This window comes from Cupressus sempervirens, chromosome 9, assembly GCF_028749045.1.
Source record: "Cupressus sempervirens isolate cs-2001-9-10 chromosome 9, ASM2874904v1, whole genome shotgun sequence".
Taxonomy (NCBI): Eukaryota; Viridiplantae; Streptophyta; class Pinopsida; order Cupressales; family Cupressaceae; genus Cupressus; species Cupressus sempervirens.
The window spans coordinates 15,540,243-15,561,112 of record NC_143126.1 but is presented as its reverse complement, the minus strand read 5'-3'; the positions used below and the strand labels follow the sequence as shown (position 1 = coordinate 15,561,112).

At 36.5% G+C, this 20,870-nt stretch overlaps 1 protein-coding gene across 2 annotated transcripts in view; it reads right to left on the bottom strand.

Annotated features, from left to right (window-relative positions):
* Positions 1-5,160: 5,160 nt before the first annotated feature.
* The window catches only part of LOC149537418 (uncharacterized), a 55,988-nt gene continuing 40,278 nt past the window's right edge, over positions 5,161-20,870 (bottom strand). The window contains exons 3-4 of one of the 2 annotated variants that reach the window (XM_089802913.1): positions 5,679-6,402; positions 5,161-5,570 (exon numbers count right to left, since the gene is read on the bottom strand). In XM_089802913.1, coding sequence (XP_089659039.1) covers positions 5,702-6,402 — 701 coding nt within the window. In that variant the 3' untranslated portion in view covers positions 5,161-5,570; positions 5,679-5,701. Of the gene's footprint in view, positions 6,403-20,870 lie in introns of both variants that reach the window. The other variant, XM_089802912.1, reaches the window with a different exon arrangement.

The following is a 20,870-nucleotide window of genomic DNA, read 5'->3' as shown; positions in this document are numbered from 1 at the left end:
GATAAGCCTTCTCCAACCAAGGTCACAAGCATTCTTCACAGCATACAAAATAACTATGGCCTCCATCAGGTTGTTAGTGTGATGACCTTTATAAATAGAAAACACAAACTGGACATCCCCCTTATTATCTCTACCAACACCACCAATGCCAGGAGGGCATAGATTTCCCTAGGAAGACCCATCCATGTTGATTTTAAAAATACCCTGTGGAGGGGCACTCCACTTCCCCACCCTATTTATCTTTCGCAAGAGATGTCTACACATCTTTCTTAGCAGTTTTCCATGTGAGGGGGGAATATTCAGACAATTATTGAAAATATCCTCCCCTGGTTCCATGGCCTCAGAAGTGTCACATCTTGCAAAAACAGTTTCCCCTAAAGAATGGAGAATTTTCCACCATAAGTAAGGAACCTCTGAAAACTCATCCTTAAAAGATTTGACAGTTCCTTTCCAACCAGATATGTCAAATAATAAAGGAGGGTCCAAGAGTCCAGGCAAGTTGAAGAAATGAAGTTTTGACAAGAGCCTTACCCCAACGAGCAAAGAATTCTGCTAGTGAGAAAACATGCCACCAGAATTGGTTGTACACATTCCACCAAGAGTGTCAAATATGTCTAGTGAAAGAGCATTGGAAAAACAGGTAAGAGATATTTTCTTCACTAGTCCGGCATAGAACACACATTGAGGGTCCTTGGAAGCCACGCTTGCATAAATTATCCCACATAAGAAATTGGCTATGGACCACCAACCACATAAAAAATTACATTTGAGCCAAGAAAACTTGTACCAGACTTGCTTCCACCAAGGCATCTGAATGTCCCCCAACATCTGCCGAAGAAGCTCAACATATCCTACAAACACTAAAAAAAAATTTCCAGAGAAATCTTCGCTGTACCAACATATCCTCTGTTTATTCTATACACAACACTCTATGAACCCTTTATCTGACGGCGTGGTAATCATGAATCCTTTCCTCGATGGATCTTCTCTGATCTCCAAATGTCCTCCCATCCAATAGAATATGAAACATAATTGGCCTTCGTGCAGGGAACGAAAGAAATTAAGAAAACAGGTAAAAGAGGTTTTTTTCAAAGACAATATTAGGCAAATTTCATTGAATTTCTTATTATATCTTGAAGTCCGCCAAATTTTGAAGGTCCCGGCCAAAATTCGTAAAATCCTGTGGCTAAAAGTGTGTAGATGCTAGTAGCCTTCCATTTCAATGCTCTGTATCATGGATCGAGTGAATGGCTAAGAGTATGCTTTATTGATCATTAAAAAAGTCACATCATGTTAATACCTGATCCCATAATATGATGTCACAAATATGACGTTAGCCTACACTTATTTTATCATCACCAAATTGTTCTGTGTAAATTTCAAGGATTCAGCCCGAAATTATCTTCCATCAGTCAATACGTTACTCTAACCCTTCATTCTATAAGTTGACAGAGTACCAAACAAATCCAGGGCTGCAGGCTTGTAACAAACCAACATGCTCAGCTAGGACTCTTGAACCAGGAGATGCCACATATGAACAGAGCATCAATTATCCTGAAGGCTGAAAAGATAAGCTAGAATAACAAGAGACAGAAAAAGAAGCATAAATCTATTCGAGAAAAACAGAATAAATCTCTGCAACGTCCAATGACAGATGAATGAAATGCAAATCAAGCTATGCAAATGCCAAAATATCAATTGGAATAATTATGGGATAATAAGTTAGTTTTGAAAGAAACATTCTCTAGAAGCATGTCTCGTCATAAAGAGATTACTTTTCGTAAGTATATCAAAAAATGTTGCTAGAAATAATTCTTATGCCAATTTATGCGATATACCAGTAATGGCACATGACACATTTAAGATTGTTTTTTCTTCACAAATGGGAGTGGTTCAGGGGAGAGCATTTCCTGTGCCGTGTAATAGGAGCGTTGACTAAGGCTGGGGTCCTATGGAAGGGGGCTTCTTATAAAATAGAGCGGAAGCCGCTTGCTATTTTGTAGAGAATATTTTAAAGCTAGCGATCCCATAATTTATGCTGCTCAAAATTATAGCTCTGAAATTTAAGAAAAATATGCATTTAAAATAAGCTGAAAATTTAAATTCCCTCTAAAATTACATTTTAATTAAAATCTAAAATTTAGATTATTGAAAAATGGCAAAAGGCATTCCTAAGCTGGTGGGACTATTTCCAGCCCCACCCCTTTTTCATCCAGTTCCTAAAAATGTGGGACTTCTACTTTTCAAGAGAAGATTCTAAATAATCCAGTAGCCAAATTATATTTTGCTCATGAGACCACCCACTTCCTAGAAAATAGAGTTTAAGCCCCCCTCATGGGACCACACCCTAAAGTTTTGTTCTTATTAATAAAATTCATTTCTCAACCCCAAAAAAAAAAAAAAATTCTAACATATCTTCCTGTCAAAGGCAAAGGCAAGATACTACTGAGTTCAATTTTTCAATTCAATTGACCAATCAACTCATAGAATTCATATGTTTAAAACAAACTTCAAATGTTTATATCTTTTTTTGATTTTTCATTATTTTCCAAATCACATTTTTCATTACCATACCATTTTCTAACAAGTCTATCATGTATTAATAAATACATTAATTACAACTTTATCTTTTCCACATTTATGACAAGTTGATTAGAATTTTATTTTTTTTAAATCATGTTATCTTCCACCTCACACAACTTTGGACATCTAATCAATATTAATTATCACAATCTATTTTTTTTACCAAGTTCAAATATAGAGTTAAATGTTTTATATTTCTTATTTAAATATATTTATTAATTTTTCATTGATGTTTATTTTTTTCAATTGTAAAATGTTATTTCTTTAAGTTTACACTATGTTTTACTAGCTACTATTTTACAATTTTGCTCTTTTTTTTTATTTTTTTATTTTACAAATTATAAAACTAATACTACCCCTCAAACTTACTAAATATTTTGGTAGTTTGAATTAAGTAATCAACAATTTATTTTTTAAAATTAAATATTTCAACTTATAATTGAATTGGTAGAAATAAGTAGTTCATTCATATAATATAATTTTTATTGTTATTTATATCTTTTAAAATAGTATAATTATTAATATTTTTAAAATTCTCTTCAACTCTTTCTATCATTCTACCTTTACTTGTCCTTATAACAACATATCATTCTCTCTTCATATCCTTCCATTCTATCTATAAATCTCTATTTTCCTTCTAATTATTGACAGGAACTTTGACGCATTGCGTCTCTTGTTTATCTTGAAATTCTTAGATTCAGTTGGCCTGTTTCAGTGCCCAAAATACTATTTAAAAGCAAAGCAAGCACAGTAAGTAAAAGCTACACAAGCTCTACAAAATCTGGAAAAAGAATTGAATTCTATATCAAGGTGGGAAGCAAACAATGGCTCATCAGAGCAGGCAAAAAAGTTGCTAAAAGAAAAGAAAAATTGGACTTCAGATTTGGTATTTGGTGGATTACTCAAGTCAGTCTGGTGGATTACTCAAGTCAGTTAAAATCAGATGCATTAACTTGGTCAGAATCTTGTAATCTGATGAAGACTACAACGAGATGAAATCAGCTAAATTACACTCTTTGTAACTCTGTTCAGTTAGTCTTTGCAGTGGACTACAAACCCATTTTGAATAAATTTGTAAAGATTGCTAAGGTACTTTAAATCTTGTTTTCTATTGTTTGGTTTGGCAAGTTATATAGCCAGCATCCTTGATAAATAGTAGCTTCAGTTAATCATTGCAATGAGCTAATTTAATTGGTTTGGTACCTACATTTTTGTACAAAAGCTAAAATCCTGTTTTTTCCTACATGTCTAATAATAGAATTCCAGATCATCCATCTTTCATCCCTCCCTCTCACTTGCACAACAAGAACCATGATCATGAATTAATCTGAAGAGTCCTGTGCATGGTTGTAGTTGTTATTAACAAGGTTGTATAAGCACACCTAAGCAAACCGTACATTTGTCAGTCTGCGCCGATACAAAAAATATTCCCTAAAACTCAATGCTAAGAAAAACAAATATAGCCAACTTCGGTAAAAATAATAAATTTAACTCATTACCACAATAAGCGGCAGTTACCAAGCAGCCAATGGGAAGACGTCATCAACTGACAATATCATAATTGTGATCAGATGTTTACCTATGTAAACTCAAACAAAAAGAAAATCCTAAATAGCCATATAGCTTGAATATGGACATCCAGCTGTATATTTTTAAATATCAAGATGGAATTTCTCCTGATAAAAGAACAGGAAGAAAGCTTTAAAAAAATAGTTAAAGACGACGTGTGAAAAATGTGAGAAACACATTGATTAAACATATATCTGTTTTCAAAATTTTCTTAAAAGATAACATTGAACATAATTTTGCAGTGATGTATACCATCAGTCTATCAGACCAGAATGAACATAAATCCAGCTTGAAATCATGTAAATAGACACAAATCATCTTGACCACAAAAGGTAATATTTGCCAAATAATGTGAAGAAACAAGTATAATCTCATGCAACAGAAAGAGACAAGGACATGACAGGTCGCAGCAATTTAGCAACAAATCAACAACTCTCATCACACAGAAAAATGAATAAGATTCAAGAATACATGAATGACAATTGCCATTACAGGTGTCTAGATATTGACCAAAAAAGAAATGCTCATCTTTCAAAGGTTTGGAATCTTCTATCGTGGTAAAAGCATCTGGAAGTGTCTTGTCTCCATTGATATGCTTTCTTGGGCATTCCTCTCCTTGTGATAAATTACATTGCTCATGAAGATTATAAACTAATTACCATAGAATTCAACTTTTCCCAGAAAAACTACTAGCTTGTAAGCCATAGATGCAAACTCCTCCATTTATACTGTTTAGCTTAAAACAAATTGCAAGCCCCATAATCAATATGCAAAATTAGAGATGAAAATGCTCTTCTACAAAGTGTAAATCACTATGAATAAACATGCCAAGTCGTTTAAAAGTGACAGCAACAAACAAAATTGAATTGAATGTACATAAATTTAAGTAAAGTTTTCTATGCATTTTGTGAGAATGACACAAATTTCACCAAGATGGTATAAGATAAACACATCTGAAAACCAAATTATAACTAGATTAAAATGTGCCAGTGTTTTCTAGCACCATCATGAACGTAAAAATGGGTTTCTATTCAAGTCAATTTCATCCATCATTGGCAGGGTTTACAACACAACTTTATTGACCATCTTCAAATAGCCATTAATTGAGGCAAAAGTCAACTTATATCTGTCTCAATTTACACATCATACCCGCCTAAGTATTCATTTCCACCCATACCTGGCTGGGCAAGCCATATATGGTGCGACTCTAAATTTCCCCAATTTAACATTTAGTTAACATGAAGATACTTGCACTTATTGGATGTATTATTGCACTTACAGAGCATTAAAATTTTGATATCCTATGTGACAACCTAATCTGTGATGAACTAAATTTTATGGTTTGTAAAATAGGAGTCATGAATATGAAGGATATTGCAAGGCAGACCAGGAATCCAGTCTCAATATCAGTTCAAATGCTGTTTTATACCCCAAGAAGATGAGAATTAATGCAAGATACATCGACATAAAGGTCTCAAAAAACATTTACATCATAACAGAGTAAAAAGGGAGTATAGAATGAATACCATCCATGCAAATGTGATAGATGTTACAAACCCCCACTCCAACCATAACGCTCAGTTTGCTGATCATCATATACATAGCCCTGAGAATAATAATCAACCTTGCCCTGCATGCCATCTAAATTTTCTGCATTCCTCAAAGGTACAGAATCCAAATCCTCATGATGTCTCTTTCCCACATTCACTTCTGCCTGATACTCATTCCTTGTTGTACCTCTGAAGAATGGCACTGTATCCTTTTGATGCAACTGGCTCTTTGAGTAAATATAACTACTAGGATCCTCCTCCCTTTGAGAATTTAAATCATTTATATGATAATGAGGCACCCAAGATCCTTGCCGTGTTGCTTGACCATACATCTCACTGTTATCAACCTCTGACCTAACACTTAATCCAGACTGTTCCAAATCATTTGGTGGCAAAGTGTATCTTTTGTATGGAGAAATCGTAGTACCCACCTCTTGAGGATTTTGATATGTTTGAGCCTGTATCTCTTGATAGGTGTTATTTGGGGGCATGCTCACTTCTGTAGATATAAAACCAGATACTGATACATTTCCATCAGGGACATATGCAGCAGAATTATGCATGTAGCCAAATCCTGCCAGATCTGAATAAGATGCAGTAAAGTTGCTGCTAGGTTCAGCAAAGTTGTTGCTAGGTTTTGTGTCACTCATAACTCTAAATTCAGTTTCACCATTAAAAGTCCCACCATGCTGTTGCAATTCTGTACATGTTACAAATAAAAATATTACACATGGTCAACATTTGAGTAAAAATGTCCGCACAACCACTGAAGTGCATAAATGACAAATAATGCTGATGATAATCAAGTCATTTGTATCACGTAGAGATTCCAAAAAGGATTGAACAGTTTATTGTGACAATGACAGAAAAGATGACACAGCCAACCGCTTGCATAGTTGATACATCATCAACAATTAGTAGTCTCAAACTCCTTTAAAAAAAATAAAAATACTGTCCTACCTAATCAGCTGAGTGGCCAGGTTTGACTTCATTGCTTTAGGACTCATTTCTCTATCTCAAGGAAAATCAACATTGTGGGAAACAGACAGTTCTACACAGCATGTGCATATAGGACAATTAACATGTTATTCAGTTTGACCTTAAAGTGAAGAACTCTCCTTAAGTTCTCCATTGCTGAACATTTGAGTCAAGAATTATCAAACTATATGCTTGTCAAAATTCTAAATTGTCTCTGCTTATATCAGGTAAGAAATATGACTGATTAATAAATTAATTTGAGTTTGTTTGTGGGAAAAGAAACAGATTCATTTCAGTTTTTCATAACTTCAAATATATTTGAGATTTTAAGGTTTAAATTTCACTTTTGCAAAAGCGGACTGAATATCAAATACCTCTTCACAAAAAGGGCATGCTATACTTGGAGCTTCATCATTTGAGCATTGGATGACATTTGTTGGGTTTTGCAGTAAGCAAGTAAAAAACCAAGACCTTACACCATAGTGATAACCACAACAATATTCACAACCCAAAGGATAGGCTAAACAACGTCGTTCCCATTAAACAAAAGAGGACATGCAAAGAATGCAAATGCAAGAGAACAGTAGAAAGAAGGAAAGAAAAACAATGAAATTATATCAGTGTCCACTTATGACCAAATGTTGGTCAATTGGACTCGACCAGTATAGATGTTTGCAAAAGAAAGTTCTACAAGGAGAAACCTGGAAGGCCCCAGAAAGAGTAAGAACAAAAGCAAATACCTATGAAACAAGGAGCTCCCCACAAAAGCAGTGAAACTATTACATATAGCCAAGCATGAGGAACAAATACCCCAAAGAGCAAATGCTGAGGAAAACTAGACATCATTAAGTATCGATAAGTAGGAGATAATTTCCACAGCAAGTCAAATTGTGATATTGCTATCAGGATTTAACTGTGTGATTTTGAGTGCTAAGTGTTCCATTTATTCTCATGAGAGATGGATTCATGTTGAATCACTACTCATGAAACGTGGGTCAACGAGTTTGACTCAAAATCACACAGTTAAATCCAGATAGCAATATCACAATCATTAAGTATCACTGTGTGGGCTAGAAAATGGTCAAATCATTAGTGCCAACATCATTCACTAAGAATGTACCAATATAAGATTGCTTATTTAGGAGTGCCAAGGGCCGTAAAAATGAGGCAAGGTCTAAGACTCATTAGGAAGCGTTTGGTCATGTGGAGGGTCCAAGAATCCCTTCAGCAGAGAAGATGTAGCGGATATGTGATACAATATCAACATTACTGAAAAATGGCTAAAAACCAAACTCCTCTAGATCCATCTAATGAAGACATACCTCGTCCTCTACAAGATCATGAATGGATGTCTAATAGGCCCCAGTATGGGCTTTTAAGTCCTCCAAAAGAATGATATCGCTAGTTGTGGAGAATTTGGAAATCTATAGATAGAAGTCCAAGTACAGGTCACCATCAACATGAATGACAAAATGAGATGAGGAAACGGGAGAGTAACACACGACAATGAAGACATTTTGGGTAGGAAGAGGCCCCTACAATTCCAGAGCCACATATATCAAGAGAACAACAAATGCAACCAGTGACTCTAGACCTGAGATTATTCCATATTAGGCAAGCCACCCCTCTAGAACCATGAACACCACCTACAGATCTTAGACAAATAGTTGAGATCCGAAATGTATGGGTGAAAAAATGATGAGCTCATTAAAATTTCTCATCAATCTCATTGAATAAGAACTACAACTCCTACGATATGAAAGCAACCTCAATATCTAAATAGAGAGAGTGTAACTTTTATGGAAGAGAGAAACAATCCTACTTGAGCAAGTTCAACTAGGTGTAGAAAAATACCTTATAAACTATGTTGCAGGATTTGGACCCTGCCAGCCAGGTCCGAGTTCAGGTCCCTCTCGGGTCCAGGTCCGGGTCCTTGTTGGGTTTGAATTTGTGCTGGGTCTGTGGCAGGTCCAGGCAGGGTCCGTGCCACAGATTGTGGGTCCTTATGGGTCTGCGGATCGCTGGGTCCACGCCACGGACCAACAGGGACCCGGGAGGACCCTCAAGGACCCTGTGAAAACCCTCAAGGACCCACAGCCCATGAGGCCAAAACGTATGTTTAAAACACTAAAAATTATATTTTATTATGGTACAGCTATACACACACACACACACCACAATTTAAGCCAAGATGGGCCTTAATTAATCCCTTAATTAATTTGTGTCTATATTATATTAAATTGCAGTTTACTAATGGTGCTTTTAGAAGATTCAATCTGTAATGTCCCCTTTTAGGGTTAGAAAAACATTACACAATTAAGTCATTTAATGTTATAGGCCTTTCAAAATATTTTTATGAGTAGGAAGTAGTTGTCTTCCAACATACCCAATGTCATTATCCTTTGATTTGTGGATTGAAGAATATAGATGTTAACAAGTTGCTTAGATACCATCTAAGGACTCTCTCAAAGTTTACGAGTCCAAGTCTGTTTCACAAAGATTTAGAGATCGCTGACCCCTACCCTCTATTGGGTAAACCCTTAGATTGGATTTATACAAGCTCCTCCTTAGTAACATTCTATACCTCTTACCAGAGATCAAATAATAGTAACATTGAAGATAACCATATATAATTGTGTCTAATAATAAGATTAAAAGGAAAAGATTATAATATGAGAATTAATCCAACGCTCAATACTAATCATATTGATATATATATATATATATGATCTCAAATCTCTATTTCAAAAACAATACTAGAGATTGGATTTATGATCATTCTTTCAATTTATAATACTTATTTAGAAATTCAAGTATAATTTATATATTTCATTAATAATTCTAGAAACTACTATTTGTATAACATTAAATATCTATATTCTTACATACCTTTAAAGTAAATTGGTGACTTTGCAATATCAATGCATGTATAACAACATATTATAGTAGTGGGCCGCAAACTGTGTACAAACCCATGATGTTACTATCCTTACCTCCCATCTGTGGTGTCCATGTGCAGTTCTAGGAAAGTCTCTTTATTTTGAACTTATTTCCACCTTAGATGGTGACATGGTTTTATGCCACCCCAATGTATTTTCGATTTGCCTTTGACTCACAGGTTGAGCAAATAAGTTACACCCGACGTTTTAAATTACTTTTTATAAATTCCTTTCAAATAGTTTTGCCCATTTGTTGGGTGACTATCTAGTGCCAAGCCATAGGCTTATATACCACCCAACTCACCCACGAGAATGGTTATGATGTATGGGATATCCAATAGCATGGACCCCAAATTTAGGGGTTAGTTTGCAAATTGATAATAATGGATTGTTTTCATGAACTTCCTTAGTATCACCACCTTTAGTTATTATTTGTGGTTAAAATAATCCATTTATAATATATCTTTGATTTAATGTATAATATTTATATATCAACTAATGTTCAGTTATTACTTTAATTATTAGATGATATTGCTTTAACTATATACTTCACAACTTAACCATTAAATATGAGTTTACTTATAAGTATTTAGTCAACTCATTATATATATTTTTAATCAACTACTTAGTTAAATAGGGACATTGGTTATAATTTAATATTAGATTTCATCATTAGGGGGATATTACAGTCCTACCCTCTAGAAATTGCTTGTCCTCGAGCAATTACGATTTCCATTTGAATCATTAGATCTCAATGAACCCTTAAATTTTGATAAACAACTTTGTTCAATTTCCATTTGTTTGAATTGAGTGAAAACTTAGAATTAGGGTAGATTTATGAGCGCATGCTACAAGTAATCCGACTTTGATGTTTTCATTCAAATTGGCGAATATAGGATGGGTTCCTATTTGGTGATCAATTTATTATGTTTGATGATTGTATGATGTTGGTAGATTGATAGGTTTTATGATGTCGAGGTTGGTGAACTCTGCAAATGATTCTAAGCATTGATACATTCATAATATAAAGATATGGTATAACTGATCTTTATGAGTACATCTGTTTGAATACATATTAGTACTAGAATTGATAATTAATTACCTTTGCATAATTATTTGTGTAGTGAGTAAATTCATATTTTTTGTTTACTCTAGGTATCCGTATTATTCCCAGCCAACTATTATAGAATTACATCAATTAGGAAATATAAAATATATAGACATGAAGTATACATGAGGCATGCTAATGCATGAGAACACAAAGGATACATATTGAAAACATGAAGCATACACATTGAAAACATAGAAGCGTGCATTGTATACAATTGCTATAGAGATTAAGGTTATTATTTTTGTTCACACAAATCTTTGAAAATATATTTTTAAAATTTTCCTTTGAATATATTGATCAATTTGCCTTTATCCTACAAGATGGCAAGATCATGCTCTGATACCAATTGTAGTGTCCCCTTTTAGGGTTAGACATAAATATTACACAATTAAATCATTTAATGTTATAGGCCTTTCAAAATATAAGTTTATGAGTAGGATGTAGTTGTCTTCCAACATACCCAATGTCATTATCCTTTGATTTGTGGATCGAAGGATAGATGTTACCCAAGTTGTCTAGATACCATCTAAGAACTTCCTCAAAGTTTACAGGTCCAACTCTGTTTCACAAAGATTTGAAGATTGCTGACCCCTACCCTCTATTGGGTAGACCCTTAGATTGGATTTATACAAGCTCCTCCTTAGTAACATTCTATACCTCTTACCAGAGATCAAATAATAGTAACATTGAAAGATAATCATATATAATTGTGTGTAATAATAAGATTAAAAGGTAAAGTTTATAATATGAGAATAATCCAACTCTCGATACTAACTATATATATATATATATGAACTCAATTCTATTTTTATAATAATTTTAGAAAATTCTATTTCAAACTTAATATTAGAGATTGGATTTATGATCATTATTTCAATGTAAAATACTTATTATTAATTCAACATATAATTTATATATTTCATTAATAATTCTAGAAACTAATATTTATATAATTATAACATTAAATATCTATATTCTTGCATACCTTTAAAGTAAATTGGTTACTTTGCAATACCAATGCATGTATAACGACATATCATAGTAGTGGGCTGCAGACTGTGTACAAACCCATGATGTTACTATCCTTACCTCCCATCCGTAGTGTCCATGTGTGTTCTATTTTTAACTTATTTCCACCTTAGATGGTGAAATGGTTTTATGCCACCCCAAAGTATTTTCGATTTGCCTTTGACTCATTAGTTGAGCAAATAAGTTACACCCATCGTTTTAAATTACTTATTATAAATTCCTTTCAAATAGTTTTGCGTGTTTGTCGGGTGACTATCTAGTGCCGAGCCATGGGCTTATATACTGCCCAACTCATCCACAAGAATGGTTGTGATGTATGGGGTGTCCGATAGCATGGACCCCACATTTAGGAGTTAATTTGCAAATTGATAATAATCAATTGTTTTCATGAACTTACTTAGTATTGCATCCTTTAGTTATTATTTGTGGTTTACATAATCCATTTATAATATATCTTTAATTTAATGTATAATATTTATATATCAATAAATGTTTAGTTATTACTTTAATTATTAGATGATATTGTTTTAACTATATAATTCACAACTTAACCAATAAATATTAGTTTACTTATAAGTATTTAGTCATCTCATTACATATATTTTCTTCAACTACTTAGTTAAATAGGGACATTGGTTATAATTTAAAATTAGATTTCATCATTCGGGGGATATTACACAATTAGCCAAAATGTTATAACAGTACCATTAGTAAATTGCAATTTGATATAATTTAAAATTAAATGCTACAACTCACACACACACACACACACACACATATATATTCAAGTCCACCATTAATAAAATAAAATATGTGACACTAAATACATAGTAAATATCAATAGCAATTGAATTTTATCAAATCCAACACAAAGATGATTTAAGATCACATCAAATTAAAATATATATTGAATAACTAGGAACCACATTGGCAATCAAGCCTAGTGCTAAATATTGTTCCTTATTTTTTTTTTTAAATAATGCGCACACGCGCACGCACACATATACTCACGAACCCCCCACGAACCCAAATGGGGGAAAAATAAAATTGCTCGAACCCAAAAACCCAAACCCAAATCTGAATCCATCCCCGAACCCGAACCAGCAACTTAGCTTATAAACTAATGAAAAGAATAAAAAGCTGCACCAACAACCCCCCTTAAACACAACTTAGGTGGATGAACAATGATTTGTCTCAACAGTATGTAGCTAGCAAAAAAAAGGCTTAATCAAAGTAAATTGCACTGAAAAATGAGCTCATGCCCAACATATCACCTCTTGAAAATCAAATGTAAAATGGTGGAGCTAATGTTGAAGCCTCCTCCCCGAAACAAATATAACAGTGTCACCAAATCTACAAGCCCTTCCAAATTTCAGCGAAATTGCTAAAATTTCCACCAAAGTTGGTGTATGTGCCTTGTTTGCCTTTTGATTTTATATTTGTGTTTGAATGCTTTCATAGTGAAATATGGGATAGATGTTACAATCTTTGGTACAAATTTTCCAATGAAGCATGATATGGCCGTTGAGGTGGTCTAATAATGTACTTTGGATATTTATTTTGTAAATGTGTATGCTTTATCACTACATGTACTACATGTGGTGTTTTGGATTGCCATCAAAGTAAGTTTTCAATGAGGTTTTGTATTGACATCTATTATCCAAATATATATTATGGGATGCATACATCATGACTTTATATGCTTAAACTATTGCAATGTTTCAGCTTCATTTGATTTCATTATACATATGTTATTTGTGATGTTTTAGATTAAGGTAAAAACAGGTTTTGAAGGGGCCCCGAAACCCTTTACATCAAAAAGAAAGATATAACATGAAGCCCTACCAAGTTATAAAAGAACCTAAAACCAGCTGAGCATATAAACCAGGTTTTACTGGAACCTGAAACCAACAAATGTGTCCAAAAAAAGCAACCAGAAAATACACTAGAACCTAGAAAGTAAACAAACTGGAAAGCAAAGCAACCAGAAAAACCTCCCAGACCAGTAACCAGCGAGCCAGTGCCACAACCCGCTTACCACCACAAAAAAACCAGTCAAAACAGAGGAACTTAAGATTTTCCTTTTGATTTGAAGTTTCCCTTACACAACCGAAGGTTCCTATCTAAAGGGGGAGCAGAAGGCTTAGATCTCTTACTCTTAACCACTATCCACCCATCCTCAATCTTCGCAGCCTCAGCAACCCAAGCCTCAAAGGAAATAGAACAGTGGAACCCGAGGGGTGCCAAAGCCGCACCAATCTCCCTATGAGAATCAGACGACAACTGGCTCTTAGGAAGAGCATCCGAAACAGGGGTAAAGACCACCTCCTCTACCACTGGCTCCAAATGATCGCCAGGAGAGACCTCAGCCACAGAATCCACAGAAGTATCCAAGGATTGTTTCACCGTATAGTACTCAGAAGAGGCCCCTGACCACCAAGAAGGTGGTTGCCTAGATTTAGACTTCCCAGCAACACACCTAGCAGCAATGTGACCAGTCAAGTGGCAATTCCTGAATCGAAAGGGGATACCTTCGAAATCTAGCTTTTGTGTCCAAGAACCCCTCGGGGAATCCAAGCAAATCGCCTCAAGGAGGCCCTTAGAAACATCCAACTCAACAAGAAAACGCACACAGGTCGAGTGGAAAATATCGGACGTGTCAGAATCCACATATAAGAAATCATCAATAGCATTCCCAATAGTTTCAAAAACCGAATCATGCCAAAGATGTATCAGGAGATTCGGAAACCAGACCCAGACAGGGAACTTGTTAAAGGACTCCGAAAGTGGATCGAAATCCATATGCCATGGTTTGGCCATAAGTGAAAATCTGCCCTGCCAAGAAAAACTATTATGACACAAAATAATCTTCCTGTCATCAGTACTTTCAAACTTAGCTATAAAGAAGCCTTTCGCACACGAAAAGATGTGGATGTTATTGTCTATAAGTGGCACCAAGTTCTTGGAGATCCAGTCATGTAAATCAGCAAGAGAGGGCCAATAACCCCGGAAGTGAAAAATGGCAGCAAAAGAAGAAAGCTCTTCTGCCGTATGGAAAATATCTTCAACTGATTCCTGGGTCAAGAGAAACCTTAATAGGCTTTAAAGCACTTACAGGCATCACATGAGAGGGCTCAGATGAAACAGCACGAGGGAGAGCTCCATGTAAACCAGCTTCGAAGGCAGCCACATCTGCGCCCCCGAACCAAGAAACCCTAAACGAGGAGCAGGAGACCCAGGAACCGAACGAAGGGTAGAAGCCCTATCCCCACCTGCAGAAGAAGCCGAGCGAAGGGCAAATGGAGCCCTAACCCCATCCGCAGACCGCCCACAAAAATCAGCTCCTCCACTCGAACGACCAGCGAGAGCAGAGACCTCTGCGTTACCGAGCGCTGAAGCAGCAAGAGCGCCATGAGCGGGAGATCCAAAATTTTGAATGGAAGCCATGAGCATGTTATTTGTGATGTTTACATTTGTATCCAGTTCAATTTCTGAATTGTTCTTAATTCCACACCTTATTATTTGGATCATACTAGCTGTCAATGATTTACAGTTCAATGTGATAATTTGATATCATGTTATTACAATGATGACTTATATTATTTTTGCATATCAATATATGGTGTAGATACACCTAAATTTGCAGGCATAAGTTTCTCAGATTATGCTTTAATTAGAGATGGATATCCTGGGTAAAACAAATTTGCTCATATCACTTAATTTTAGCACACAAAGAGCCTTCTAATCCCTATGAAACCTAAATCAGAATTGACATCAATACTAAAAGCTGCTTGTGTATAAACCTATAATAAGAGTAGTTACCATGCATGTGGCTATTTTATCTTGCTGCACTGCAATTACATTTATTTTGAAATTTATGTTTATAAAAATTTTTAATGTTGAGTTAAAAAAGAAAAAGTTGTACCTTGCTGGAAAGAGAATAATTCATCAATTATTGCATGTGAAAAATAATATTACCATATAGTTAGAATTTAAATATTATTCAACAATGATTTGAAATATATGAATCATTGAGTGTTTTAGAAAAAAAAAATGCAAGGGTTATTATTGAAATCTCTCTTATGAGAAATCTATTTTTGCAAATAGTTTTTTTTTTTTGATAGGTGCAAATAGTTGTTTTTAAATAGCTAAACAAATGTGTAAAGGAGGGAGACGTACAGAAGGGTTTAGAAAATATGGGAACGAGGAGGGAAAAGGTAGAACATTTTTAACACTTGTTTTTTCCTCTCATTTCTCCTTCCTTGAAAAGAAAAATTATTTCTACATCATGGAAAAAGAAATGTTTGCAACAAGATTGGACAAAGTTAATGGGTTTTGCTGATTGGCACAGGTTCCAATGCAAGTGTAGTTTGGGTTCACCCCCAGGTTCAGCCCAAGGTTCAGCCCAAGAACACAGGGGAACCCACGGCAGTGGGGGCCAAAAAAGGGCCCAACTTACCAAAAATCAACTTTCACAAGCATTAAAAAATCTTTGCAACCCTAGCCTTACCGTAATAGCTCATATTTGCTCATTCCATTATCTATCATCAAAATTCATGCATTTTTTCTCTAGCTTGTTTTTGTGATTGCTTCATTTTTCTTTGAAGGTGAAGGCTACGAAGATTGAGACACAAACCAAAGGCTTAGGAATCGTTGGAAAAAGAAGATTTAGCAATCACAGTTGAATGAGTCTTCATTTCTTTTCAAGCTTTTTAATGATTTTTCAAGTTCTCTTCAAAAGTTTCCAAGTTTTTATAAAACTTTTTTAGTTCTGAACATTTTTCAAAATTTGGTATGCATATTAAGGGGTTATAATACCAATTTCTTTTTCAATTTGTTTCCAATAATGTCTTGAGTTTTCCATTTTAGATTCACTATTTAGACACAATGGGTGGAAGTGGAAGTTCTAGTTCAATTGCTAAGCAAACCCTTTTGAAATTAATGCAGGTTCACCATTATGTTGATATAAAACAATGACTAAGCAAATGCTTAATGTTGGGGATTTTCTTTGGCAGTGTAACAATTGCAATGTAGAGTATACAAGCTCATACTTCTGAGTGTCGTCGGTAAAATTGTGTATCAGCCGACAGGTCCCTTCGGGAAGGTTCTTATTATGTAGCCGACGGGCCCTTCGGTAATTGTCATGTAGCCGACAGACCCCTTTGGGAAGGTTCTTCGGAAAGTATGTATACACCCTTTTGGGTCATTGTAATCATCATAAGCATAATGTAATGTCTTTAGCATATGCGAATAATAAAAAGAGTACTGTTGTTCTTGTTCATTATCTATTGTCTGCATTAATCTATTTACCCCATGTGGTAAACATTTGGCACCGTTGCCCGATGGACCTGGAAAGGTAGAAGAATGAAGACTAATGCCGAATCAGTTGAATAAAAATAAGAATAAGCTGAAGGAAAAGGATGAAATATGCACAACACAAGGAAATTTAATTTTGGCACAACAGGCTGAACGCAGACGAAGGTTTCAACAAATTGTCGATGGACACCGAAGCACTGAAGAATTGTTGGAAGAGACTCGACAGCAACTGGATTTGGTGGAAGAAGCAAGGGAGGAGTTTCTGAACTTGCATACGCCGAGGGAAGAGAATCGAGACGGAAGGGGATTAACTCGCACAACTCGGAGTGCCGAGGGAGCACGAGCGTGAAGTGAACTCTTCGTCCGAGATACACTTCCGGAACGCACAGCTTCAGTTGACGAAAACCCTTATTCACCAAATTGTGCGACTGTCGGAAACAGTGCGAGTGTTCAGCTCAGCACGGGTGTGCAGAAGAACGTGGGTGTGCAGAACAACACGGGAATACAGAACAGCACGGGAGTGCCAAATAGCGCAAGAGTGCAAAACAGTACAGATACACAACAAACCCCTCAACCTCGAATAGTAATGGCAGGACCAAAGGAAAAATTGTCAAAATTTGATGGTGATGGAGTAGCCGATCCAATCCGACATTGTAAAACATGCAAAACATTTTGGAGGGTGAATGGCATAACAGATACAAACGAATGGGTTCGACAATTTTTGGCAACCCTAAGGGGGATAGCAATCGATTGGTTTGCCGATACGGATCCCCAAAAATTAACCAATTGGGCGGATGTTAAAAAAGAGTTTATTACCAAATTTCAACAATGAGATCGCAGTGGAGATATACAACACAAAGCAGGAGAAGAATGAAACTGTCCGAGTACATGCTAGGAAATTAAAGGTGCCAATAAACTAAAGGACTTAATAAATAAAATGGAAAACAAGCCAGCTGATGGGCTACAAAAAAGATGGTTCATTGAAGGCCTACACCCGAAATTGCGAAAAATGAAGATTGTGCTGCTATCGTCATACACTGAAGCATACAATCGAGCAATGAACTTAGAAAGTGAGCAGAAGACAAAAAAGAAGAAAAAGAGTAGCTCATCCGATTCAGATGACAACGCATCTTCGGAAGAAGAGAGCAGCAATGATGAAAAGGGCAGCAAGAAGGTCCGAGCACTCCAAAAGGATATGATCTGAATGATGAAAGAATTTAAGAACATGCAGAAGGAGACCAAGGGAAATGAGCTATGGTGCGCAGACTACAAAACAGAAGGCCATACGATGGGATCCTATCCGAAGAACCAGTTCTATGAGATCTACCAGATCATGGGACATTCCACAAAAGAATGCCCCTTCAATATGAAAACAAGAGAACCTCAACAAGTGTTCCTAACATAGGAGGCTTCTGTGTCAAGAGGGAGAGAAAACACCAATAATGAGGGTGCCACCTCGGGGGGGTACAGAAATAATAGACAAGGGTAAAACAACAACGCTAATAATAATAATGGGAGCCACAATTGAATTCAATACGATGCGAACGGACGGCTGATGGTTCAATGCCGAGCATGTAATTTGTGGGGCCACTTTGCCCGAGACTATACAACGGCAAGCGCATCAAAGTTGTTATGCAAATGGTGCGGTCTGAGAGGTCATGAAGATGCCAAGTGTCTGATATCAGGAGTCAATTTGATCACCATTGGGACGGACAAAGAGGAGGTTCTGGCAATTACACAGAAGTAAGCAAAATTGTACCCCGACCCAACGAAAGAAAAGAAGAGATTGGAGGAAGCGCGGACAGAAATTCAAAAAGCAACATAGGCAGAGAAAGCACACCTGAAGGACACTATCGGTACCTCAACACGGAACTATGCAGAACAGAACATCGTACAACAAATATTACAAACTGAGGTACCCGTCAAAATAAACGATCTGCTGCTCACAATGCCTCAACTCCGTACAACACTAACAAACATTGCTCCAACTACTAAATTACTAGTAGAACAAGGGAGGGAAAAAGAAGGTGGCACAAGTGCAGAGGATCCAATGCTGCTAGCCCTCTCATCCAGACAGCATCTGGCAGTCGTCGAGATGGGAATTCTGGGAACTATTCTGACAGACACAATTGTGAACGGAGGGTCCGACGTGAATGTGTTACCAGAGGACACCTGGAAGAGGTTGGGGCAACCGACATTGTGGCCACCTACATTTCAATTGCTAACAGCAGACCAGCACGGAATCAAACCATTGCGAGTCCTGATGGCACAGCCCGTGACTATTGGAACACAACCATTCTTGCTCGACTTTGTCGTGATCCCGCTGAAGAGGAAAGGATACAATGCCATTCTGAGCCGAGGATGGCTCATACAAGCCAAAGTTAAACATGACTAGAAAAAGAATACTTACACTCGAGAGCAAAGGGCGGAAATTCATCATTGATTTACACACCCAAATGATGGGGGAAGAAGCCCTATCATCAGATTCTGAAGAAGAGGATGAAGGGAGGCAGCGTATGGAACCAAATCACGAGGGAGTCCTACGGCTGGAAGGAGGATCAACGGACGACAATTTAGATTCGATTAACGATCTTTTCCACTGGCAAATGGAGGACTATTAATTGTTCCAGAGCTGCAACGTACTGATGATAGAGGAAGGGCACAGCGGAGATGGATTTCCAAGAGAATTCACTAAAATAAAAGAGGGGGATGCATCGCTAGCGGGATGTAACACCCGCCCATGCATTCAGTGAGGGCCCATCAAATGCAACGAAGCCACACTACAAACCATTAATTTGGGAGATGAGGCCAAACCAAGAAACGCACTGGTGGGAGATAACTGGGATCCAGTACTAAAAGCAGCGGCGTTTAAAATATTTTTGGAATATAAAGATGTATTTGCGTGGACATACAAGGATCTGAAAGGAGTACCGTCGGAGTTGTGTGTGCACCGCATCCTGCTAGTCGAAGGAGCAGTGCCTGTATGGAAGCGTCCTTACAGGATGAATAAGAACTATGCGGCACGAGTTACAGAAGAGATCAACTGAATGTTGGAGGCCGGTATCATTTTCAAGGTTCAAACAAGTGAATGGGTGTCGCCCATAGTAATCTCACTAAAAAAGGATACCACTTAGATCCGAATATGTGTCGACTTTAGATGCCTCAACGCGGTAACAATCAAAGATCCCTTCTCAATTCCATTTACAGACAGCATATTGGAAGTAACAGGACATAAAATTTATTCCTTTATGGACGAGTTTTCGAGATATAATCAAATTTCCATAGCAGAGGAGGTCAAACTGAAAAACGACATTTGTCGTAGGAGATGGGGTGTACACATACAACCGGATGCCATTCGGCCTGTGCAACACGTCAGCTACATTCTAGCGGATCATACTGCACATATTCGACAAAATGTCTGTCGAGAACTTCAAGGCATTCCTGGATGACTGGTCTGTATTTAGCACCAAAGGCAAACATCTGGCAGCGTTGGGCAAATGCATGGAGAGATGTCAACGGGTGCAACTAGCTTTGAACCCCAAGAAATGCAAATTCATGGTTTTGCAAGGAAGATTGCTCGGACATGTCATCTGTAAGGAGGGTTTGAAAACAGATCCGGACAAAGTCAGAGTCATAATGGAGATGCAACCATCCACTAACGTAACAAAGGTAAAGTCTTTCCTGGGACACGGGCTATTACAGAAGGTTCATTAAAAATTTTGCCAAAGTATCATACCCGTTGGACAAGTTAACATGCAAAGGAGAACCGTTCAGATGGGAGAGAGAACAGGATGA